The sequence below is a fragment of the Lagenorhynchus albirostris genome, chromosome 20, assembly GCF_949774975.1.
Source record: "Lagenorhynchus albirostris chromosome 20, mLagAlb1.1, whole genome shotgun sequence".
NCBI classification, from domain to species: Eukaryota; Metazoa; Chordata; class Mammalia; order Artiodactyla; family Delphinidae; genus Lagenorhynchus; species Lagenorhynchus albirostris.
Genome location: NC_083114.1, coordinates 45406232 through 45431988, shown reverse-complemented (window position 1 = coordinate 45431988; position 25757 = coordinate 45406232). Strand labels below are relative to the sequence as shown.

The 25757-nt window shown below is 43.2% G+C and overlaps 1 protein-coding gene across 2 annotated transcripts in view; it reads right to left on the bottom strand.

The window, feature by feature from the left end:
* Positions 1–19965, bottom strand: part of MAP3K3 (mitogen-activated protein kinase kinase kinase 3) — a 62149-nt gene extending 42184 nt beyond the window's left edge. The window contains exons 1-4 of one of the 2 annotated variants that reach the window (XM_060132889.1): positions 19644–19965; positions 11179–11300; positions 9471–9563; positions 393–433 (exon numbers count right to left, since the gene is read on the bottom strand). In XM_060132889.1, coding sequence (XP_059988872.1) covers positions 393–433; positions 9471–9563; positions 11179–11300; positions 19644–19647 — 260 coding nt within the window. In that variant the 5' untranslated portion in view covers positions 19648–19965. The remainder of the gene's footprint in view (positions 1–392; positions 434–9470; positions 9564–11178; positions 11301–19643) is intronic. The other variant, XM_060132890.1, reaches the window with a different exon arrangement.
* Between the last annotated feature and the right edge of the window lie 5792 nt (positions 19966–25757).

Below are 25757 nucleotides of genomic sequence, written 5' to 3'. Positions count from 1 at the left end.
AGGGATGGGAATGGTACCACGTAACAGGAGAATCCTCATCTCCCTCTGATGCCCATGGCTGGCACAGTGTCAGTGTGTCTGGAAGCCATGACTCAGTAGAGCTGGGGTCCTGACTTCCTCCCCTAGCACAATGGTGGATCTCACAGTAGCAAAATAAGAGCAGAAGAGTAAAACATTAGCAGTTGAAACGGCTTCCAATTTTAAGACCAGAAACAAGGTTCAATCAGTAGGCCAAACCAAGGGTGAAACTTTCCCCTTTATGCCCTATCAACCCCATTCCCCAGCCAGTGACCCCACAGGAATCACTCCAGGGCAATGGCTTCCACAAGCTGAACACTTTCTAAGAAATGCAGCATACATGAACACAACCACTCATCAGAAGGCAGACTTACCGCCTCTCCCCGTTGTGCTCGAACTTGATCCTGACGTCACTCTGCCAAAGAAATGATAGACAGGTTAGCGGTTTCTCTGGTGTGTGTCATTCCTGCCCTTCCCAGGTAAGTCTCAGGCAGTCCTTTAGCAACCTTAGGCAGACATCCCTGATGGCTCCTGTTAGAGCTTCTCTACCCCGACAGGCATTCCTTTCAATGAGTTCTAACCCCAGCGGCAACAAAGCTCTTGGGACAAGATCCTTTGGTGGCTGCCCCAGCTCAGGTGCTCTGCTCTGACATATCATTTCTAAGTTCACACATTCTCTATTTCCACAACTGGCTCTGGAGTTTCTCCCACTATATCACCACCTCCTGGCCAGCACACCGTTCCTTCTGGGCTGATGTAACTAGACAGAAAAAGAAACCTTAATACTGATACTTCCTAGCTCTACGACCACAACCAAGTTACTTATCCTCTGTAAGTCTTAGTTTTTCCATCTGCAAAGTAGGGCTAAACATACCTAATTCACAGAGTTGCTATGAGAACTAAATGAGAAAATGTAAGTAAAATACCTAATACATAGTAGACATGCAATAAATGGTTGCTGCTGCTACTAATGATTTCCACAATCCTTTCAAGGCTGCCCTCAGTGGGAGTAAAGTGGCACTCTGGACAAATACCTTATAATTGTCCCCAGCTCTAGCCTAAATGGCCATCATGTGTACCCTATAAGCTCCAGGAAGACAGGGTTCATGTCTCTCTTGTTTCTGTAGCTCCAGTGATAAGCAAAGGTAATAGTATATATCTGTGCTTACAATCTTTATTAAACGGATTGACTGAAGAATAGAGTTGGGCGTTAAGTGTCAGAAATTAAGACGAGGTAGGAGTGTTAGAATGTTAAGGAACAAATCAAGGAGGACGAGAGATACTGTAAAGGGCAAACAAACAACTTGAAGGAGTTAAAAATGACAGGAAAAGGGAGAAGATATTATAGAAGAAAAGAACAGGTACAGGGGAAAAAGAAAACTAAGATAGTCAGGAAACCAACAACTAATAGAGGGGGAGGTAAGAAAGTTCATGGTCAATGAATGAAAATTATACTGAGATTGACAAATTAAAAAACTGTGGCTTGGAGGAAAGAAGAGGGTTTCAGAGTATCTGAAGATGAAGAACACAGAGCAGACAGAAAAGATGACAGAAAAGGGAGAAAGCTGAAAGGTAGGGTGGGTGCACACAGGACTTCCTTTTCCCAAGAGATTGGGGGGCTAGAATTCCCTTCCAGTCAAATGAACTAGACTGGTGTTTCTAATTTACACTCTAAAAATTATTGAGGACCCCAAAAAGCTTTTGTTTATGTAGATTATATCTACTGATATTTGCCATGTTAGAAATTAAAATCGAGAAAATTTAGATTTTATTCATTTAAAAATAATTTAAAAACATTATGTGTTAACATAAATACATTTTAATTAAAAAAACTTTAAAAAAGTGAAGTGAGAGAATGCCAGTCTCTTTAATGCATGGCTTAATAGGAGACAGCTGGATTCTCATATCAGTTTTTGCTTTCAAACTGTTGTGATAATACGTATTGTGTAGCCTCTGGAAAACTCTACTGTACATTCTTAAGAGTATGAGGGTATAAAGGGCAAGGAACATCTTAGTACTATTATGAAAATAGTTTTGACCTGATGGACCCTCGAAAGGTTCTTGAGAACTTCCTAGGGGTCCTAGAACACACCTTGAGAGTCAATGAATTAAAATATAAGAATACAGCCTCTAACTCACTATTTTAAAGACAGGGAAGTGGAAGCTCAAAGAGCTTCATGACCCTGAAAAGCTCACATACTAAACAGTGGACAGCAAAGCTCCCCTGAGGAGTAGGCCTGCGATGTGACAACTTTTCAAAATACAGCCCTGATACAGTCCTTTCATCCTTTGATGTAACATATGGGCCACTTGATCCCATTACTAATAATATGACAACAGTTAACATTTACTGAGGATTTACTATATACTAAGCCTTGTTCTAAGCATGTTACATGTATCAATTAAACTAACCCTCACAACAGGTACTATTATTGTGTCTACTTTACAGGAGAACCTAATTTACAACGAAGTTAAACAAGTTCTCTCAAGATTATAATGCTTTAAAAGAAGCTCAGATATGCTATAACTTAAGTGTCACACAGGCAAGGGAGGTTTATTTTACTCACAGATGCAGGGCTTCAATGGGAACACTGAAAGAAGGAAACTATCAAAGGATCTTTTGAGACCTTTTCAGAACTCATGGAGAAGATGGAGTAATAATAATGGAGCCAGCATCAGGAGACCAGGGTAGCGATCATGCAGGAAGCTATGGGGCCTGGGGAACCAGTAGGGGAGGCTCTGGCTGAGGCTGTGCATAGGTGGAGACGGAGGAGGTGGCATGGGAAGGCAGTGTGCCCCCTCTGGTGTGCATTCCAGGTGAGAGAGACTGTGTGTGTATGTGTGCACATGCGCGTGTGAACATGAGCACACAAGCAGAAAGGTGAGGCACTGCTGCAGAGGAAGTTATCATGGGGCTTCAAGGTTTGCATGAGTGACAGCAGTGTTTTCACTGTCTTCTTTTTCTCCTTCCCCTGAACTACTAAGCAGCTCCCGTGGCAAGGCCTTCCGAAGCACAGTGCCTGCAACACGCTGCCGCATCTGACATGCTGTCTCCAGCTTCCCATGCTGTCTGGTTCCACAACTAGCTCTGGAGTATCCCAAGTGCTCACCGCAGTTTGCAGCCCTGTCTGTCCCTGCAGCTGGGTTACCACTCCTTTCACCTCCTCCTGCTCACAGCCCAGCACACCTTGGTGTAGCACTCATTATTATTATATTTTATTAATCGATTCTATTTTTAGAACAGCTTTAGAGTTACAGAAAAGTTGAGCAGATAGAGCAGAGTGTCCATATACCCTTCTCCCCCCTCCACCCCCAGTTTCCCCTATCAGTAACATTAGTATGGTACATTTCTTTTTGTTACAACTAATTAAACAATATTGATGTGCTAAATAAAGCCCATAGTTTATTCAGATTTCCCTTTTTTCCTGTTGATTAAAAAAAAATTTATTCCTCTGTTGATTTTTATCTAATTTTTTATAGTAATAAAAAACACATAACATAAAAACACATAACAATAGCTCTCATTCTAAACTGGGACATTATATTTAGATGCACCTATGAAGGAATCCCCTCTGTCCCTTTGTGGGACTGAAGGAACTAAATTTATTTCATGATGGGCCACAATCCAAATACTATTCTACTTGAATTTAGTGAGAAAGGGAATTAAACTTTTGCCTCAAACCACAAATCACTCCCACTCAAGACTAACCTAGCCTGTGATTAGTAAGCAGTGCAAACAAAGATGCCTAGCCTTCTGGATCCCTTGTCTGATGTGGCTACAGCCTTTCCAGAGCAGGATGCAGGCTTCCATGCACCACATGGTGTGCCCAAATCTGCCAAGTTCCTAAATCTGAGTGACCCCTGTCAGGCTGACTAGAATAAGCCATGGATAAGGAAGTTCAGAGACAGCTAACTAGATTCAATTCCTTCCTGCCCACCATCCTCCTTGCCCCTCCGAGGCATTTCGCACTGGTAGCGGCATCCTCTGTCATGAGGTTCTCTCCTCTTGCCTCTGTGACTCTATCCCAAGCCAGGGAACCTGCCACCACTCTAACCACTTCTGCTTCTTTGCTGGTTCCTCTTCCTCATGCCTTCTCACACCCCTCCCCCAACATGTAACTGTGCCTCAATGTTTGGACTTTTGGCCTCTGGATTTCTCTCCCTCTTCTCACATCTTCCCCTCGGCAGGAATTAAAAAATCAGGCAACCTATAAATAGAAGATTCCCAAATCTCTATGTCCAGCCCCAATTTCTCAAGCGAAACCTCATCTGTCTGCCACAGATATAAGGCAGATAAGTCATTGTTAGGAATGCAGCATTAGAGTCAAACTGTCTGGCTTCAAATCCTGGCTCTATAACCTCCTTGTTGTAACCTTGAACTGATCGCTCTGTGACTCAGTTTCCTCATCTGAAAAGTGAAAATAGTGACAGTATCTATCTCGTGGAGTTATCAAAATAATTAAATGAAATAACTGGATAAAGATATGAGAAAAGTTCCTGACACATAATAAGTGCTCAAAAAATGGTAATACAGGTCCTTTAGCCAAAACCCTTGGGGCCGAAAGTGTCTCAGAAAGCACTTTTGGATTTAGAGAGGTAGTGGTACGTGTTCTGTATGTTAAGTGATGCCCCTCCAGGGGGAAGGTGTCTGGGCAGCACTCCACGGCACAGCAGAACGCTCACAGGCATTCCGTGCACCCCTCTGCGCTGCTTAGCCTCTCCTGAAGTTAGTTTGGGATTTTGTAACTACTTCTGACCAGCAGCTGGGAACAAAGTTGAGTTCTACACTCTCTTCCCTGGCAGCCACGTGTGCCAGGTCAATGGAGCCACCTTCAATCAGGGTCCTTAAGTGACTGTGGGGAACACTGTCCCCCCTTCCCTGTGCTGGCCGTATCTGTACAGTCACTAAGATTTAGGGTTTACCTGTTAAGAGCAAAAGCTAGTTTTTGTATTGAAAAGTCTGAATATTCACAATTAGTCAAATAAATAAAGACTGTAAATGGCCCTGTGTCCATTCAGGCCAAGTTTTGTTGCCAAATGAATTTGCTGCAAATTTAAAAATAAATAAAATTTTAAAAACATCTTTTAGTTTGCAGTACTCTTTGGATTTTAGAGTTGCAGATAAGGGATTGTGTACCTGCAAAAGCAATATACACACATACCTCTCAGAGTATTTCACTGTAGTCGCAAACTCAACCTAGCCATGTGTGTCTGCATCAACTACCCTCCCGAACTAGTCCCCCTTCTCAGTGTTGCCATTTCTAATACTGGCTACAGGCTCAAACCTCTGAGTTCTGCTTGATTCTTTCCTTCTGTTCCCTTTCTCACAGCCAGACAGCAAGTTCCAATTCTCCCCTCCAGGGACTCCAGTATGAGACTCTGCTTCCCATTCTCTCAGTTGTCACTCTCGGAGCCCCTTTCCCCTCCTGAATTCCTGAAGCAGCCTCTGTACTTCTCAGCTCCCCCCTTCCAGCACATTCTACATTCCTCCATAGTTTCAGTCATCTTAACCACCGCTTTCACCACACCCCTTCTTTGTTCAAAAAGTAATCAGTGATACCCATGACCTATGGAATAAAGTCTAAGTTCTTTACTGTCATTCAAAGCCCTCTGGAATGTAAGCTCACTCAGTTTACCTAATCATCTCACACCGTTTGTTCTCAAAGGGAACCCTCTCTCCAGCCAGATCAATGCCCACCCTATTTCCTGAAATATGCCATATTCATTCCTTCCCCTAGGCCTTTAATAATTCAGCTTCCCAACCTGGAGTGCCACACTTCCTCCTTTCCACCTAACTAAACTCTTATACATCCTTCACTGCCTGGTTCCAGTGCCACCTCCTCCAGAAATGACTCCATAACTCCTTCGGCCCAAGTTCGTCTTTTACTTTCCTGGCCTCCTGTGGCTCTCAGTATCTGTACCATATATTTAGGCATAGTCACATAGTACCTTAGTTTCTTTTTTTTTTTTTTTTTTACATATTTCTCATTTCTCATAAGACTGCATGATTCCTAGGGTACAGGGAATATAACTTATATTTCTTTGTCTAAGAAGGTTGAGTATAGGCCCATGTTGAACTGAATGGAGAGGTGCTGCTGCTGAGAAAGAAGTGCCAGTACAAAAATTCCGATCTAGGCAGGTTCAAGTCCCCTGCCCACCAGAGCTAATTTGGTGAAAGGAAGAGTGAGAGCATGCCCAGGCCTGGCTGCAGGCCTCCAGGCTGAGCTACGGATTTGGGAACTCAGGGGGCAATAGGAGTAACCAACGATACCAAACTTAAGCAGACGTGACCTTCTCAAAGTTTGAACTCAACAACTGGATATGTAACCCAAGAAGACTCCCAAGAATTCAAAACAACCTTTATTAAACAAAGGCTTATGAACCTCTGACATGGCAGAGGCCCCGGCCAGCCCATGTCTCCGGTGCCCTCTCTCTGACTCTGCAGTGCTCCCCCTCCCTGTAGTTGCCATATACCTCTGGCTCCCACATCTCTGGCACTGGAGTCCTTACTTTGCCAAAGAAAGTAAATAAATGAGAAGAAAAGAGCAACAAAAATAATTTCATTTGTGTGACTCAGGAAAGTCCTAAGAGATCAGTGGAAGAGGTGATTATAAAGCAACCTTCTTCCCTACCCTAATTCTTTCTATATCCCCAGTCCCAGCATTGTGCCTGGCATGCAGCAGGGGCTCAGTGAGTATCTGAATAAATCAATGATGAAATAGTGTATTAGTTATTTACTGCTAGTTAATAAACTATCACACACAAAAAAGGAAGCTTCTTATAAAATAGAATATGAGGCTTGTATATTGTATTATGTTTTATTTTCAAACTAGCCAGCCTATCTTATCAACAACCCATGAAAGAGAAAGGAAGTCCTCAAGAGTCAGGTCTATCACAGTAAAAGCAAAAGACAGTCTGCTCAATCACTGACCCTGCGGAGGAACAGCTCCTAGAATTCTCCTCCTCTGTAACTAATAGCCAAGAGCCTGCCCTTCTAGCACCTGCTATGAAGAAAGCAACTTTTCCATTCTTAAGCACCCACTAGTGAACATCTGGAGGGTCAGACCCAGACCCTGGGCTCTGTTCAAGCCTCTACCTACCACCGTGATAAGATTCAAGGGAAACAGGAATCCATGGTAATAAGGATTCTATTTTTTCTTCTACTGGGACTTTCATATATCAGGTTAGCTTCCTAAGTCTGCAAAGGACCATCTGATATATAGTAATGTCAGTCCAATAAAGGTAGAAAACCTTAACCCTTTCAGTTCCATGACAATCTGCATACTTCTGGTTAGATGCTTTTACTAGCGCTCATACCCACAATGCCCGAACATTAACAGAAGTGATGTAGTCACTACCACTTTACACCCGTACCTTGTTTTACAATGTATAAAATCTTTTGTATTCTGTCTATGATCTTACAACAACTTTCAGAGGTAGACACTAGGCCTGTATTTTCAGATGGAAAAACTGAGGTTTAAAAAGGTTATCAGACTTATACATGGTAAAATTACTGTGACCGGGAGTCAGAAGATCTGGGTTTGCTTCCTGGCTCTACTTAATATCTTTGCATAAGCACTTTGTAAACTTTAAAGTATTATACACATGCTTATAGTTTAGCTTATAGTTGTTGTTATTGCTGTTAACTGTTGTTGTTGGAAGCACTCTCTAAACTGTAAGATCCATGTTAATGGATTATTAACAACTCAATGACTTCTGGGCCAGTGCTCCTTTCACTACACTAAGCTGTTGCCCTCACAGAGAAATAGCACCTGTTGATAAAGCACTGTTAGTTGATGACTGCTAAAGGGTCTGCCCTTCATGGCCTATAAAACCAGCCACAGACCCCAGCTGAGGATGTGCCACACATGTCTAAGAACATGCAGCCAGCTCTAACCGGCTGTAGGCTTCCAGGGACCTAATGTCCAGGTGGGAGAATACAGAGAGCACAGATCCTAACTCTTAGCGAATAGTTGAATAACCAAGCGCCTCATACCCCTGTACTTCCGTAGCTGCTCAGAATGCTTAGTTTTTCTCAAATGTATTCTCTTTTTCAATTAGTTGCCTAGCTTGTTTACTCAGGGAAGAGGATATCTGAAGTCTTGCCAAGCAGAGGTATTAAATTATGATTTCCCGTTCTTCCAGGCCTCAGCCCCCAAACGATTCTGTCAGTGAACCCCCAGCTCCCGTGGCATTCCTTGCTGTGCCAAGCTTGAGCCCCATGAGGCTATGCCAATCTCAGCACTGCCATTCTCACTCTGAGGCGCTGCTTGCCTCTGCCAACATCATTCCATCCCTGAACAAACCACCTTTCCTGGTGGCCAAAACACTCGGGTACTTTCAACTGGGACTCTGCAATTTGAATCTTTAGCCCAATTTGACATTTCTTAGACCAATTTGGCATCTCTTAGCCATTTAAATTAGGTTTTGATCTTTCAGTCCTCTCTCCTCCTAAGCATGGACCTTCTGACAGAAGAATTGCTACTGGAGAAAACCGTTTAATCCTATCCTAGGCCCAAGCAAACAAAAACAAGAATTTTTAAAAAGGGAATTCACTGTGTAAACTGTAAAGTCCTACATTAACAGATTATTAACATCTCAAGACTCAGGCTGCGCTCTTTTCATTACATTGAGCTGTAAACACTTCTCCCCCGAAATGCTCCACCCATCCCCATCTCACCCCATCCTTCCTTGGAAATGCAATCACTGAGACTCTCTCTCTCCTTCTGCTTTCACGATTTTGCTGAAGACTATTTCTCCTGGTCAGAAGCTGAACATCTGCTATACTTCCCAGGAGAGACCATTCTACAACCTTGACTTTATTAAGGGGGAAGCTATTTTGACGTTTTCATTGCCCTTTTACCCAATATTAGCATAAAACTTTGAGCTTCAACTTCTAAACAGCCATGCTAGTTCCAAGCTTCATATTCCCCCCAGATCCCCATGCCCCCTGGAATAGACGCTTAGCTGGGATTCCCACTGATGAGATTATCACAATGCATAGAAACTCATGACCTGTGTGGTGGAACGAATGTACCAAGGAGATGTGCACATCTCCAAGCATGTACTTAATTTCTTGCCCAACAAATCAATAGTCCCTTATACAGTATATAAAGTTGTGCTATCCAAGACAATAGCCATTAGCCATATGTAGCTATTTAAATTTAAATTAATTAAAATTAAATAAAATTTTAAATTCAGTTCCTCAACTACACTGGGCAGTACAAATATAGAACATTTCCATCATCACAGAAGTTTACTGGACAGCACTGACAGAGGTTGCTTATGAATAATACTGTTGTGAGAAATGGTGACAGCACACAGGTAATGAGTAACCAGTGCTCCCTGCAAATCCACTAAAACAATTTGTCCAGGAAATGAATTCCACACTCTTCCAGCACTAGTAGATTTAAAAGCACATTTTAGCTTTAACGGGTAATTTTGTTCCTTACCAAAAATTTCTTTTTCTCACTGGCCCCTGCACATGAGCTTGTAGTTACTGTGGGGCTGTTCAGAAGGGCTGAGCTGCTGCTGTTGTGTTTTTTCTTTAAAAGCAAAAAAACTGAGGTTAATAATTTGTATCCTTCATGCAACAGAAAAAGTTTGACGATATTCAAGTAAACCGTGGGTCCAAAGAGCTAGTACCGCTTGTTAAGATTATTTCCTCTATACTAGTCAATCCTTTTCACAGGCTTCTACCTTCATAACCACTGCCTTCACCCCAATAACACAGCAGCAGGCATGGTAAAAGATCAGGATTTTTCTTATAATAGCTTTTAGGCCTAAACAGGATTCCTAAAAGGTAATCTCCCTTCAAGGAATGATCAGAGACCACTCCACCCCGCCTCTTCTCCGCAGAGTCCATTTAGGTCTTCCAACTCAAGAAAGCTTCCCCTTTTCACCTACTAACTGACATCCACGCTAATAGTCCCATTTGGAGAAAGATCAGCTGACTGGAGCAGCGTTAACAAGCACACTCTACATAGGAAGACAGGAAGGAAAGTGAGGTCATTAGGCTCAAGCCTGGGGGAGGGGATTCACTTCTGGTAAAATGCTCCTTCCAAAAGCAGCTTTGAATAGAAGTGAGTTACAGCAAGTGAGAACCCACACAATTAGAATAATGTACAACAGTACAAGAATGGGCCCTATTCTGTTGTTCCCCTAGTTCTGTAAGGTAAACACAAAAAATAAAAGCAGCTTTCTAAACTATTCCTTATGTTACAACTGAAACAAAAGGACTTCGGGTCCCTAGTTTTCCTAAAGGCAGGAAATACTCTGGGAGGCTCTATATCTAGCCAACCTCAGACAGAAGAAGTTCTAGCCCCTTATACTTTCTCCAGGAACCAAGAGCACTTCTGAAGAATTGGTAGACAAGGTGCAAATGAGGAGAGAGAAGATTAGCTGATAACGAAGAGAACCACAAGGAAGGATATCATCAAACACACCAAACTTGGCCATCTGATACCCACCAGGAAGGAAAGCTCCCCGTCACTCACTCCTCTCTGTGGGCCAAAGGGCCTAGGCAACAGGGAGGTCAGTGACACTGGAGGCGAGAAGAAGGTTCTCAACAGCGCACAACTTTAAATGTTAACAAAATAGAAGCTGTTTTCCTAAAGAAGCACACAACTCTCAATAAAACAGGCACTCTCAACTACCTGAGTTAATGGGGGGAAACAACTGTAAACAACAATAACAAAATCACTCATTGTTACTTTCAGAATATATATGATGTTTTATTAAATAAATTTCCTTTCCTAACTACATTTTAAATAAACCAATACTAAAATTAATTAATTTTTTCTGAGTATATACTGTAAGATAGCTAAAAAGTTTCTGAATTAGGGATCGTGAATCTGGATAAAATATTTGCCAAATGATCAGTAAAGGAAAAAGTATATGAATACTGTCCCCATAATTAGTGAAGAAATTATTCTAACTCTCCAAAGATGAAACAGTATTTACAAGGTGAGATGCACAAGGCACTGGGACTCCAGATCACAACCCACACCTGGTTAGTACATATCACTTACCATTTAACAGACTTAAGGGAAGGGACCAATAGCATTCAAGCCTGTATCAGAGTATCATTGGCTTCTCACATATTTGCCACCTGAAAACCCCTCCCCAACAAATTTAGTTAACAGCCATGGCCGCACACACCTGCCTATTTGGGTGACCCGTTTCTTTGTTCTTCATGGTCTCATATCCAGGCACCCGGGGACGTCGGCTCATCTGGAGGGCCACCAGATCCTTCATGATTGAGTTCAATGCCTCCTGTTCGTCTGCAAAGAAAGAGAGCACATGGGCTAAGGTACTTTAATACAGACCACAGAAGTACTTTCACAAATTATATAACTAACACTCAGGGAGTTCTGCCCAGGTGAGAGACCCTGTAACTATAATCTCATGAATTTGTTATCTGTGAAAAGTAGATAACTGAGGTCAGACTACGGCAATTTGAATTTTAATGGATTCTTAACAGCTCTCCAATCAGATTTCTGGCAGCAATATCTACCAGTTCGTTGGGGGCAAGGGAGGTGTTCAAACAGACCAATTCTTCCAGTGCCAGAGAAACTCAACCAGGAATAATAGATGAAGAGTTGGAGTGAAGAACAACAAAGCACAGTGTAGTAGGGTACTGAGTGAAAAGATGAATTCATGGAGAGCTGATTATGGGACATAGTCAGTCAGACTTATTCCTAAACTATCATACACAGGAGAGCATATTTAAAAGGTACCAAACAAGGACCTCAGGTCGCTGCTTTGAACAAATGCTGTTTTACAAGCCTAGCCTCTGAATGCCCCCTCCCAACTCTTTACAATTTTATAGGCCTTCTGCTTCCCACAGGGAAGTCAAAAGGCAGTTCTATTGTTTTTCTTCCCTAACTGACCAAGCAATGCATTGTCTCTGCCTTACTGGTATTACTTTTAATCCCCCTTTCTTGACATAGCATAGATCACTACAGTTCTCATGCAATGAAGACAACTGGCCAAAACCCAGAACTTAAACCAGCCCAATTCCATGTTTTGCAAAATCCTCCTAGGCCCTTCAAGAGATCCTTGTCTACTCAAATAGCACTGGGGAGTTGAAAATAAATCTGCTGATCTGCAAAGAAACATGAGGAATGAGCTGTTACACTTGCTTTAGTGACAAATGAGTCACTTAGGGACTTGGGGCACACCTTAAAAGAAGTACAAGACTCCACCCACAGAGTGTGCCTATCTTCTGCGCTTTATCACTGTCCCTTGAAAATACTCTAATATCCTGTGGAAAGGAAAGAGCAGCATGGAGTATAGGAAGTAAAGCGGCGTTAGTTGCCTCTCCCCTCTTCCTAAACCAAATCTGCTTGGGTGCCCTACATGCCCTCTGAGGAGATGCAGCAAAGGAAGGAGAAGGGTGCCCCTGAAGAGATTTTTGTCTGCTCAGAAAAGTAAAATTAGATTTAAGACTTGAAGGAAAAACACCAGTAGAGTAGCTTCCCAACTAATTCCACTTCAAAATATATACAAAAGTATGAGAGTGATATAGTTGTAGTATGAGAAGAATGAGGTAAATGAGATAACGAATGAGGAAGTGGGTGTCTACAGAAAGACATCTGTCAAAATTAAAACACAGGGCTTCCCTGGTGGCGCAGTGGTTGAGAGTCCGCCTGCCGATTCAGGGGACACGGGTTCGTGCCCCGGTCTGGGAGGATCCCACATGCGGCGGAGCGGCTGGGCCCGTGAGCCATGGCCGCTGAGCCTGCGCGTCCGGAGCCTGTGCTCCGCAAGGGGGGAGGCCACAACAGTGAGAGGCCCGCGTACCGCAAAAAAAAAAAAAAAAAAATTAAAACACATACATCCCATCAATTATTTTATACTTTCTCACAATTTACCTATAGGCTCCTTAAAGGGAACTTGCTTGGTTTTTGTTTTGTTTTTTAACCTCCCAACCAAGATTTTAAAACTAGAGCATAACATCTAAGCTAGGATGACTAGATTATATATATGTATAACATATATATATATAGGCTTATATATTAAATTGGCTTATATATCATTAAATATTATATATGTATAAATTTATTGGGCCAACTGTAACAGTAAATTGGGGTCATTATGATTATGACTAGGTGGGTGTTTTCTGAGGAGCATCCAGTGATAGTCCTAACAGCCCAATGCATATAGTTTTCAGTATCAAGGTAACCAGCCTTAGAATTGAGAACTTCAGTTGTCTCAACTCAGATACTGAAACAAGATGGATGTGAATATACACACACAGACACACGCACATGCTTTCCAAGTCAAATCCATGACAAGTATGACCAAAGAAATTGTTTCTAATTCTGTATAAGATGATGCTATTATAAGAGCTGGTTTATCAGGTTGACAAATTCTGTTTCCAGGAAGCTAACCAATTCCTGGCATTACTTAATGGATAAGAACTTGTTTGGTAGTTCCAGTGGTGCGAACACACTAGAGGAATGGTTTGGTTCTATCTCTTGAAATCTGGGGCAACTGACCCAAGTGAAACAAAGTAATAGAATCTGATTTTGTGTCAAAGTTGCATATATTTCTAGAGGCAAACGGGTTCTTTTTTTAAAAAATAAATTTATTTAGTTATTTTTGGCTGTGTTGGGTCTTCGTTGCTGTGCGCGAGCTTTCTCTAGTTGCGGCAAGTGGGGGCTACTCTTCGTTGTGGTGTGCAGGCTTCTCACTGCAGTGGCTTCTCTTGTTGCGCAGCATGGGCTCTAGGTGCACAGGCTCAGGAGTTGTGGCGCACGGGCTTAGCGTGTGGGATCTTCCCAGAACAGGGCTCGAACCCGTGTCCCCTACATTGGCAGGCGGATTCCTAACCACTGCACCACCAGGGAAGCCCTGGTTCTTAAACTGATACTTCAAACTGAGGACATGGATAAAGACAGGAAGCAAATCGAGTGGTTCTTTTAGGCATTTCTTCCTGGATTGGGATTTTAACTGAATTATCTGTGCTATCGTACTCTTTCCTTAAAAAATAAAAACAAACAAACAAACCTTTAAAAACAAATAGCAGCTTTCTTAGAGTGCAGTAGTCAGTTATATGGACTTTGGAGTCAGAAAGACCTGGCTTTAAGAGGCCTTAAACAAATTACTTATTCTCCCTAAACCTCAATTTCCTCATCTGTAAAATGGAGATAATAAAAGTATCATTACACAGAGCTGCTGTGAAACTTAAGGGAAAAAACAAACAAACAAAAAACCTTACAAATTATTCCTCACGCTACCTAACACTTAGTAATGATGGAAAAAATGCTGGCTATTATTTTTAGTAATGGAGAAAAGGTTAATGTTGAAAAAATGCTGGCTATTATTATTAGCAATGGAGAAAAGGTTAATGGAGGCCACCATCTATCCTAATATTTAATTGTATTTCTGAATTTTTATTATTAATCATTAACAATAACCATTTACTGAATACCTATCATGTATTATACATTAGACAGTTTTGAAAGATACTTTAAGGTATTCAAACTCTAGGGGTAAAAAGACAAAACACACAAATACAAGGTTACACAAATAAAGAGACTGAATTAGACAAGAAACAAACCAGAATGCATAAACACATGTGTAAAAAAATTTTTTTACAGTGTGAGTAGCAAGAGATTATATAGATGATTTTACAGAATAAAGAGTTTTCCAGAAAAGCAAGTTGTACCAGCTATGCAAGAGAGCTTTACAAATAAACTGAGAGAAGGACATGAAAGCAAGCGAGTGGTGGAGGAAAAGAAAAGGTCAGGGACTGATCCTCAGTGAATAGTAATGCCATCAAGTAGAGTAGGAAGAAGGTGAGCTGGCACAGAAGCCTTTAAGAGCACTGGGAAAAAACAAGGGTGACACCACAGAAGCTCAGACCAAAGAACAGCAGGGGCACGCAGAGGCCAGGCAGGTCCAATAGGGTAGTAGAGGCAGAAACAAGTTTACAGGGAATAGAGAAGCTGGAGATTAAAAGAAAATTGGAAGTAGTGGAAATCAACAATTCACTTATGAACTTTACACATGAACAAGTTGAGGCAGAGGTAATAGTATGCTATAACCTTGAAAAGATTCCCGAAGGATGGGGGTGGTCTGACACACTTAAAAGCTACCAGAAAGAAGCACAGAGGAAGAAGTTAACTCTAGAGATTAGGAGGTCAAGGATCTAGGGGTGAGGAATATTCATAGAAAAAGAAAAGATGGAATCTATGAAACAAGGTTTACAGTTCAGGCTTAAAAAGTGGAAGCTCTTCAGCAGTCTCAAGCAGACAGCTATCCATAATTATCCAGCGGCGTGTACTTTTCCTTCTCCCCATACCCTGACCTAAGGCATGGGGGCTGCCAGGCAACACACTTCTCTCTCATTAGTCCCAGCAGGAAGTCACTCTTCCAGACTGAGCTATTACTTCTATCTAAAAGCAGGGTCCTAAGGCACTCCCATTTACAAATTCCCTTGGCTTAAAACCCAGAAAAGTTTCCAGAAGCAACATGTCCTTCGATAAACACTGTTGTCCTGCATGATGCCAGACACTCACTCTTTTCCATATATACAACCCCCAAATTTAATCTTTGTTTTCATTTAACAAACTACTTCTTCACCTTGCTCTACCCAACTCTGCCAGATCATCTGATCACACTGCTCACTCAGGAGATCCTGTGCTTCAGAGTGTCTGTGAGTCAGATTTTACTATCTTACTGTTCATGACATGTTACATACTCACACTGCCTCCACCCTCTCCATACCTGGGCAAACATCATTTCATAGTAAGTATAAGCAAAAAGGTCTGATCCTCAATTCACAAGAAACATTTTTCCTTTTTCCTTCAAGGCCCTGGTTGAATCTTCGCTAAATCTCAAAGTCAAATTCTGGTGTTTATTTTTCTGTTTCTGGGATATAACTGCCCTTCAATATTAACTGATGACTTAAAATTAAAAAATACATATTACAAAGTAAGCTATTGCTTCCTCGTAAAAATCAATATATCACCATCATATTTTATTTTAATGGTTAATGAAATTGACCTTACAGGTCTGAGGACTATAGGATAATGTATGTCAATCCCAAAACTACAGAACTGATCTCTCCCTCCTATGTACCTTTACAGTTTTGATGAAGTACCTATAACACCTCATTGCACTGATTTGTTTTCATGTTTTTGGTTCACCTCACCTAACTGTAACTTCTTAAACACAGGATACATGTATGTACAGGGCCTAACACTATATCTGACACATAAGAGATGCTCAATAAATGGGCAAAGAAAAAATGGATAGCTTACATAGTCAGAACCAAGAAAACTGCTTCTTCCTCTATGTATTCCCCTAAGTAATGCTAAGTTGGACTGATACTTTTTACAAATGCCTAAAATTCAGTTTTAAAAACCAATCATCATTTTGTAAAGTATCAGAAATCTAGTCGTGACATAGCCATGTTGATTCATTAAACTGTGATCCCAATTTCAATCAAAACAGTTGCTAACTATTTAGAGTATACACAGGTGGTCAGATTCTAGCTTGGTCTAATTGGGAGCTCCCAACAGACTTGAAACCCTAGAGACACAAGGCATCTGTAAATCACAACGATTCTGACTTCAAACCAAGTTATCAAACCAGAACCACAACATCCTAAATCCTATACTCAGTTCATGATCGTTTCCAGTAACATTTCCAAGTTCTTGCATAGTTTTCAGTAATACTTCCCACTAACTTTTAGATTGCATTTATAGAGTCCAAATAAACACCAAATAAATTAATCTTAGGTGTTATTAACAGCATGTGCCACTATAATTACTAAAACTAGGAGAGAATTTTGGTGTGACCAAGACAAAATGACCAGTCAAGCCCAAATTTTTCTTTATAACCACATAGTATCAAAGCCAAAAAAAAAAAAAAAGACTATTTCCTATTATTTACAAGGATAAGTGTAATTTCCACTAGAAATTTACTGGGGCTAACAGCCAATACAAAATCTGACCTCTTTTCATTACCAACCCAAGTTGTCAAACAAGCTTGAGTCTGGGGCTTAGAACAGCTCAGGAAAATATGACTATTAACCAAGGAACCTGAAGGGCATGAACTCAAATTAGTTTTAGTCCTTTCCTCACTGGGCTGGAGTTTAACAAGTATAATAAAAATATTAATAAGTCTATGCTTCTCTCTTATTACCCCTTGAATTTATTTAGGACTGCATGCAGCAACTAAAGCATACTAACCTGGGAATTTGATTTTTCATCATTTATGTCACCAAAATGGAAACTAGTATTTAAGAGAGACTCTGTGTGTGTGTTTGTACATACATGCTTGCTGAGCCCTATACAAAGCAAACTAAAGGCCAGGTTCTAAGTGAATTCGTTATCAGCTCTACTTGCACGTCAAGGTCATCTACTAAAAGGAAACTGAGAATGGTATGAGGGGAGAGTGCTGAAGAAAGCCAGGCAGTGGTTCTTAAATCAGCTTGCCTAATATACTGCAACCACCAGGCAAGTTAATTCTCCCCTCACTGTCTCACTTTCTTCATGTAAAACCTGACATGGGGACAAATGAGGAGACACTGAATTTTTGGTCCTTTTTCGTTTGGGGCTCTGGACCCTACCTATATAGTTCCTTTCCTCCTCATTATTGTCTCTCCATATACTCACACACTTAAACTTTTTGAAATTTTTTTTTTTTTTTTTTTTTTTTTTTTTTTGCGGTACACGGGCCTCTCACTGTTGTGGCCTCTCCCGTTGCAGAGCACAGGCTCCGGACGCACAGGCTCAGCGGCCATGGCTCACAGGCCCAGCCGCTCCGCGGCATGTGGGATCCTCCCGGACGGGGCACGAACCCGCATCCCCTGCATCGGCAGGCGGACTCTCAACCACTGCACCACCAGGGAAGCCCCTGAAAATATCTTGAAATGTGAAAACAGGCTGACATCTATTTTATTTCTAGGGATGCAATGTAGTCAACGCATCTGGACCCTCTAACTGATTTAGCAGTTGAGAAAGTGGGGAGTAGGTCTGCACACCCTCAAGTATTTCACACTACCCTTTGGGACTTAAGACTGTCCCCGCAGGACAAAAAGGAAAGACTTAGAAAGATTATAGCAAGTGTAGGCTCACAAATCGATTCAAAGATTTAGTTCAATCATCAAATTCCAGAACACAAAATAAATGTATGAAACCTGGGGAGGACAAGAAGAATTATGTTCCCCGTTTATAGTAAATGTTCAATGAGTATTTGGTGAATTATGTATTTAAATACCAGGCCTCACTGGGTTCCTTTTCTGCTTACTGTCACAGACTTTTCCCAGAAAAGCAAGCACTTCTGAAGTAAAGCATGGGAAGGAAACAAATGAACAAACCCATCTCTTACTGTATGAGGGGCAGTATGGAACAGAACAAGGTAATTCATTCAAAGCCAGAGTGTAAAGATGGGCCGCAAAAGAATATCTGCCCCATGTGACACAGCAAACATTTAACCCCCTACAGAAACGACTTGACCTTGGTATAGGGCAAATCAAATATTAACGTTCCCTCTTCACAGATGCAATCAATGGCCGTGCAAATGATCTTTTTACTGACTTTTACCCCTTGATTATTTATGACAATACCAAATACTTTACAAAACTTGCCATTGCAAACAACAGTATCAAAATAACTGATCCAACAAGAGAAGCAAAGTACATCTAAAATGTTATTTGCTACTTAATCTAGTCCAATAGTCATTTGGTAAATTACCAAAAAGGACATGAAATATAATTCAGTTCAAATGCTGCGTGTGGAAGACATTAAAAGCTTTTCTTAGATTACATCTTCACAACAGAAGTTACAAATATCGATTAAAAAGGAAATGATTTCATAGAGACTCTTTTGTGTAGTGAATGTTTCTCTCTTTCAAAAGTTACATAATTTCAGGGATACAGTTAGATTAAAATAATGGATGTAAAACACTACTAGATTTTTCGAAAGGTAGGATGTGTATTATAAGTGGCAGCCCGCGACCAATTCCTAACCTCCAGCAATCTGCGCGCAGCTCGCATTTCTCAACCGCGCGGTTGATAACAGTGATTGCCGTTTTAATCACCTCCCAACCTATCTCCCTGCACGCCCTCCCCCCTGCGCTGGGGCGCGCACAGGGCTCTAGAGCAAGCCCCGGGAACTCTCACAGGCCAGCCTGTGTGAGCAAAGGGAAGGAAATGACACAGGCAGGAAAAAAAAGCAAATCAAGGAAAAGACACAACAGCAGCTGGGCCTGCACCAGCCTCCAGCCCGGGCCCCACACTGCGCTCGCGCTCCCCCGCCCTCGGGCTCGCGGTCCGGCTCGCTCGGCCCGGAGCGGGCTGCCCCGCCGAGCGTGGGCCCTCGACCCGCCGCCGCTTCTTTGGGATGCGCCGGCCGCGCGGCCCGGAAGGAGGCTGCCGAGTGGGCTCCGTCGGCCGGGGCCGCCCCGGCGGGCCGAGAAGCCAGAACCCCCGCCCGGGCCGCGGAGCCGCTAAGCCGCGAGCAGGGCGGGCGGGCGCCGGCGGTCCGCAGCCCCGGCCCGGCTGGCTGTCCATGCCTGTCAGGCGGCGGCCCAGGGTCCTCCTCCCCTCAGTCCGGGGCGGGGCAACGCGAAGCAGCGCGGGCACAGGCCGGGGCGGTGGCGACACTCACCCATGGTGGCGATGGCGGCGGCGGCGTCTTGGGCCCGAGTGTCACCTCCGCAGCCGGGGCTGCATGCCGGGGGCCCGGGCGGCGGGGACGGCAGCGGGCCTGGCTCCGCGCAGGGGGCGCGGGCTGCGCTCAGGGCCCCCGCCGCCTCCCCAGGCTCCGGCTCCGGCTCCGCCCGCAGCCGGGCGCTGTGGCATGGGCAGGGTGGCCCGCTACATCCCCGGCGCTCCTCGGCTCGGCCCAGCCCGGCCTCGGCGGCGCCGCTCGGCCCGCCCGACCGCCAGTCCCTCAGTCCCGCAGTCGCTCGGTCCGGCCGCCGTTCTCCACCTCAGGAACGCTCCGAAAAACAAACCGCTGGTCGCGCAGCTCGCCCCCTTGTCTGTCACTCACCCCAGCACCCGCCAATCCTAGGCAGTCGCTGGACCTTGGTACCACCCCCCACTCACTTCACCAGCCAATACCAAGGAGGAAGTCGCTGCCCCCGCCACCCCTCCTCCCCCCGCCCCGGCTCTCTCTCCAACATCCTAACTCTCAGCCGCCAGCTAATCATCAGCACCACTTGATGAACCAATCCCGCCTACTCTCTCAGGATGCCAATAGGCGAAGCCAAGGCAGTTTCCGAGGGCTGTCTACCGCCTGCCAATCATTGAAGCAGCTCCCGGTTCACTCCGCTGCTAGCCAATCACATAGAGATCTCTGAGCACCCTCCTCTGCGCATCCCTCGCAGGCTTGCCCTCCCTCTCTCCCTGGGAGGTGTGGGTCGCTCCAATCACAGCTCGCGCTTGAGGCTCCGCCCACATTCCCACCTCCCGTCAGTCACCCAAGGCTCGGCGGGCGCGCGGGCTGGCGCGGTTCCCCGCCGGCTACTTTGGGGCTGGAGTTTGGGAAGGCGGCTGGAGGGGCCCCTTGGCCTCCCGCCTCCCGGCTCTCGGCGGTCTCTGATGCTGAGGTCCTGCCCCTCCCTGTGCCCACACCGGGCGCGTAATAAGCGGGGAGGGTTCTGGCTCTGAGCGCTTCCCGGCATGTGGCCACCTCTGCCGCCGGATGCCCAGGCAAGTCCTCCGGTCCAGACGCTGCGCTTGCCGGGAGGCAGAAGCGGCTTACCACTGCCCGCCTTTTCCTGAGTCTCACACCTCCAGGGCCACACTCTCCAAGGGGCTGGGGTAGTGCCGGAAAGTGGGTCCTAGGAATCTGCTTGCCAGGGCCGAAACCATTAAGTGCAAAGCCAGAGAGGTTCTTTCGGGAAGAAAACTTTTTTTTTTTTCCTGGTCATAAAAGCAATACAAGCTCTTTGTATTAAAATTGAAAAAAATAAAAATAAAACTTCCACCCCAGAGATAATTTTATCTTTCCTACCTAAATATACAATGTTTGATAAAAACGGCTTCACATTGTTTTGTAGTGTGCTTACATTTTATCGTAAGTGTTTTCCGGGGCCACTGAATATTGTTCCAAAACAATTGTACTGGCTGCATGATATTTCAAAATAGAGATGACCATAATTAATTTTCCCAACCCCCATTGTTCAACATGTTATACACCCAGATCTTCAGATTCCAAGTCCTCCACAATCCCGGTTCCCTTCCTCTGGCTTCTGTTCTACTGTAATATAAATCAGACGCCAGAATCATCTTCCTCTTGTTTTCAACTGTCAACTAAGAACCTTTAGTGGTGGCTTTGCCTTGGTATCAAATCTCTTAAGAATTACCTTAGATTTCTCTCTTCTCTCTTTCTTTACACCCACCCCTCCCCGCCACCACCACGATTCAATCAGGCCCCTTGTCTGTTATTTTTTTCCTCCAACAAGCTTTTAAGTCTGTCATTTTCCCACTTGAGTAGATCCCTACCCAGTTTATTGCAGTTCCTTAACTATAATAACTTCTCTTTTCTAGGAAGGGGAGGTAAAGCAGAGAGAACTAATATTTATCAGTCATTTTCTATGTGCCAGGCACATCCTCTCAATCTTTTCAGTAACTTTGAGGTAAGTAGTAGTACTGGTGTTTGAATGATGAAGGTGAAGCTCAGAGAAGGTAAGTATCATGTCCAAGTGGTAAAGCCAGGACCCACATCAGGGCTTTCTGACACCCAAAGGCCATGCTCTTGCACATTTCTCAACTGTTTTTTTCATTATCACCCCCACAAGGAGAAAATTTTTAATTACTTAAATTTAAATTCTCCCTAATGTGAGAAATTAAATATTAAGGGATAAGATTTTGTCAGGTAGGGCTGAGCTTTGAAGCCCATATACCATCATATTATCGAAGATTTTTTTCACCTCGTAAGAATCATTTTTCGTCCTGTTGGGGATATCACCCTGTTAAGAATGTGTGTAATAGGCCAGTGCTGGAGGTCACAATCTGCCAATCTGAGGCTCAGATCTGACCCTTAATTTTACTGAGCTGTGAAATAAATATTTAAAAAAAAAGACATTTATGCCAGTGGAAATGTAGGACCCACTCCTAGATTTAGGAATACTTGCCTGTATTCAAAGGTCCATTCAGCAGCTTCTCCTGGAATGTCTAAAACACAACTCCAATTTAATGTGTTTTACACTGAACTCTTGATTCTTTCCCCCTCCCCCCACAAACCTTGCTCCTCTGTTTTCCCAATTGTTAAAATACAAACCTAGGAGGCGTCTTCCTTGATTTCACTTTCCCTAACATCCCTATATCCAGTCATCCAGCAAGTCTTTTCAGCTCTCGTTTCAAAATGTATCTGAATCCAACTACTCACCACTTCCACCCTAGTGCAAGCCACCACCATCTCTACTGTATAACTGCCCTAGCCTCCTAACTGGTTTCCTTGTTTCCTCTGTGGCCACCCAGCAAATGATTCTCCACACAGCAGCCAGAGTGATCCTTGTAAAATGTAATTCAGATCATGTCACTCCCCTGCTCTCAACCCTCCAATGGCTTCCCACCACACTTAGAATAGAATCTTCCAGGCCCAACAGGAGCCGGCTCCAGCCATCCTCTCCTACCACAACTCTCCTGCTCCCTCAATCGCTCCAGCCACACTGGCATTCTCACCATACTTTGAACCTACCAAGCTCAGGACCTTTGCACTTGCCATTTGTTCTGCCTAGAATGCTCTTCCCTAAGATGTTCCCACAGCTAATTCTTGCATTGCATTCAGGTCTCTGCTTAGATATCAACTATTAAGAGCGCCTAAACACACGATCCAAAATAGCCCCTCTCCCCTCCATCATTCTGTATTTCTATATTTTGCCTTATTTTTCTTCATAGTGCCTGAAATTATATACTTAGTCTTTCTTCCAACTACAATGAACATAAGCCGTGTAGGAAGAGGGATTTTGTCCTGTTCACTGCGCTATCACCGGCACTTTGAACAGTGCCTCGTACATAGTAGCACATGCAATACAACTACATTAAGTCTTTAGCTGAAAAGAGCCTTCTGATTTTTCTTCTACTTTACTATCAACTGCTTTCTTTGAGGGCTTCATTTCTGTTGCCTGCTGCTTAACCAGCCATCTCAAACATTCCCATGCTGCATTTACCATACTGGGCTTTCTTCTGAACTTCAGAGGCATCACCCATTGAGTACCCCACAGGCACCTCAAATTCTACAGGTCCAAATTGAACTGATCATTTTCCTCCATAGTTCTCTATATCCTCTCTCCATCTTCAGTTCCCCAAGCTGGATGCTTCTGAGTTATCTAACTTGGAGAGCTCTTTCTCTCCATTTCCCTTCCCCCACAGCTAATCTCGACCATGTCTCCAATCTGTCCACTCCTCTCCCAGCCCCAGCTCCACCATCCTAGTTCAAACCCCCAAAATCTCTCACTTGGATTACTTAGTTTAACAGCCTCTCAAGATCACTCCCATCACAGGGTGATCCTTTAAAATGGATACCTGATCCTGTCATGCTCTGCTTAAAAACTTTAAGGCTTCCCTGGTGGCGCAGTGGTTGAGAGTCCGCCTGCTGATGCAGGGGACACGGGTTCGTGCCCCGGTCTGGGAGGATCCCACATGCCGCGGAGCGGCTGGGCCCGTGAGCCATGGCCGCTGAGCCTGCGTGTCCGGAGCCTGTGCTCCGCAAGGGGAGAGGCCACAGCGGTGAGAGGCCCGTGTACTGAAAAAAAAAAAAAAAAAGATGGTCTAGCATCTCTCACAGCACATTCAAAAAAACAAATATTTGGGACTTCCCTGGTGGCACAGTGGTTAAGACTCTGTGCTCCCAATGCAAGGGGCCCAGGTTTGATCCCTGGTCACGGAACTAGATCCCACATGCATGCCACAACTAAGAGTTCACGTGCCTCAACTAAAGGAGCTGGCGAGCCACAACTAAGGAGCCCACCTGCCGCAACTAGACCCGGTGCAACCAAATAAATAAATATTTTAAAAAACTCAGAATTCACAAGATATAAATTAATTAGGCTTCACTCTACTGGCTCTTAAAAATAGTCAAAGTGTTCAACATATAATTCTTAAAAAAAACAATTATTTGTTGAATAAATAAGTGAACTTCAAATGGGTATGTTAGTAATTGAATGTAATTTCCACAGGTGTGCCCTTTTAGCTATGTATTTTATCTACTCTATGTTGTCTCTCTCCTCACTCTTCATTTTCCCCATGTGAAGGCTCCCAACTGGGCCAGGCCTTCTCAAGTCTATTCCCCTAGTTTTACACTGAGTAGATGCTCCTGGTTAAGCACGTGAGCCACTCCTGACCCCAAGACTCATTAGGCAGCCAATCACACACCAGCTGCACATTTTCCTTTTTTCTTCCAAGAGCACAGGACACATGACAGGGAACAATAAATACAAATGAATAAATTTCCTTAAGGGATAGCTCAATGAATTTGGTGTAAAAACAAAAACAAACCAAAAAACCTATCACCTAATTTGATGAAAATTCTTTTAATTCAGAGGTAAAGTGGAATATATTCAGATTACCAGTTCAACCAGTTAGTTTATCTGCATTGTTAAGAAGTGATGTACACAGAAGATTTTTACATCTCCTTTACATTTTTATATATGGACATTTACTTCTAAAGAAAAATTGCTTTTCGTTTTGAAATTCCACTTCTATAAATTTATCCTAAAGAATATTTTGCAAGAGAGCAAAGGTAAAGAATGTTCATCGTAGCATCTTCTGTAAGATAGACAACCCAAATGTCCATTGATAGAGACTAGTTAAATAAATTATGGCACATTAATTAATACAATAAAATACTACGTAGCTACTAAAAAGAATGAAGCAGACGTCTCCATTCTAATACCAAAAGGAATCCAGGATATATCTGGGGGGAGGGGGCGCAGGAGACAGGTTATAAAGCAGATATATATAGGGTGATCACATTTCAGTTTTTAAAATAGTTCTTTCACACTTAGTGGGAAAAAAGGCCAACATACACTGAACACTTCCTATTGCCAGGCACTGTTTTAAGTGCTTAGCATATATTAACTTATTTAATTCTCAAAACAGCCTTATGATATAGATGCTATTATCCCCATTTTATAGATGAAGAAATAAGTACAAAGAGGTTAAGTTCTTCCCCAAGGTTGCTAGCAACTGACAAGAGTCAGAATTTGTGCCCCAGAAGATTGACACCAATGAGAAGAGCAGACTGTTAATGGTGGTTGTTATTTTAGGAGGTTAGGATTAGATGGGACTTTAATTTTTTTGCTGTATATTTCTATAAGGTTTGACTTTTTAAAAAACAATAAAGGTTACCTTTTTGGCAAAACCAAAGAAAGATAAAAAGAGGAAAAAGTAAAAACTTCTATCCCATTCACTGTCTGGGGATAGAATAAAGAGAGAAAGTGATTTCAGTCAAGACGAGTGTAGTATCTATCATGACACTCTCTTTTGTGAGATCTACTGGCTCACTTATTTTCTCTTCATAGAATGTCTTCAGAGGAGTCCTCAGGGATTCAAAAGTTGAGGACTCTTAAGAGTGTGAAGCTTTATTGACAGCTGTGCTATATATTTCCGAGAGAAAAAAAAAGTAACTCAACCACACGACTGAATTTCCAGAGTTGGCTAGAGGCAGAGTCTTCACTGTTCCTGTCTGATTCAGCGGGGGCCCCTGGCAGAGTTGGGGCAGCTACATACCACATGAGCGCTTCTCGTAAGAGTCAAGGCTATGGACAGA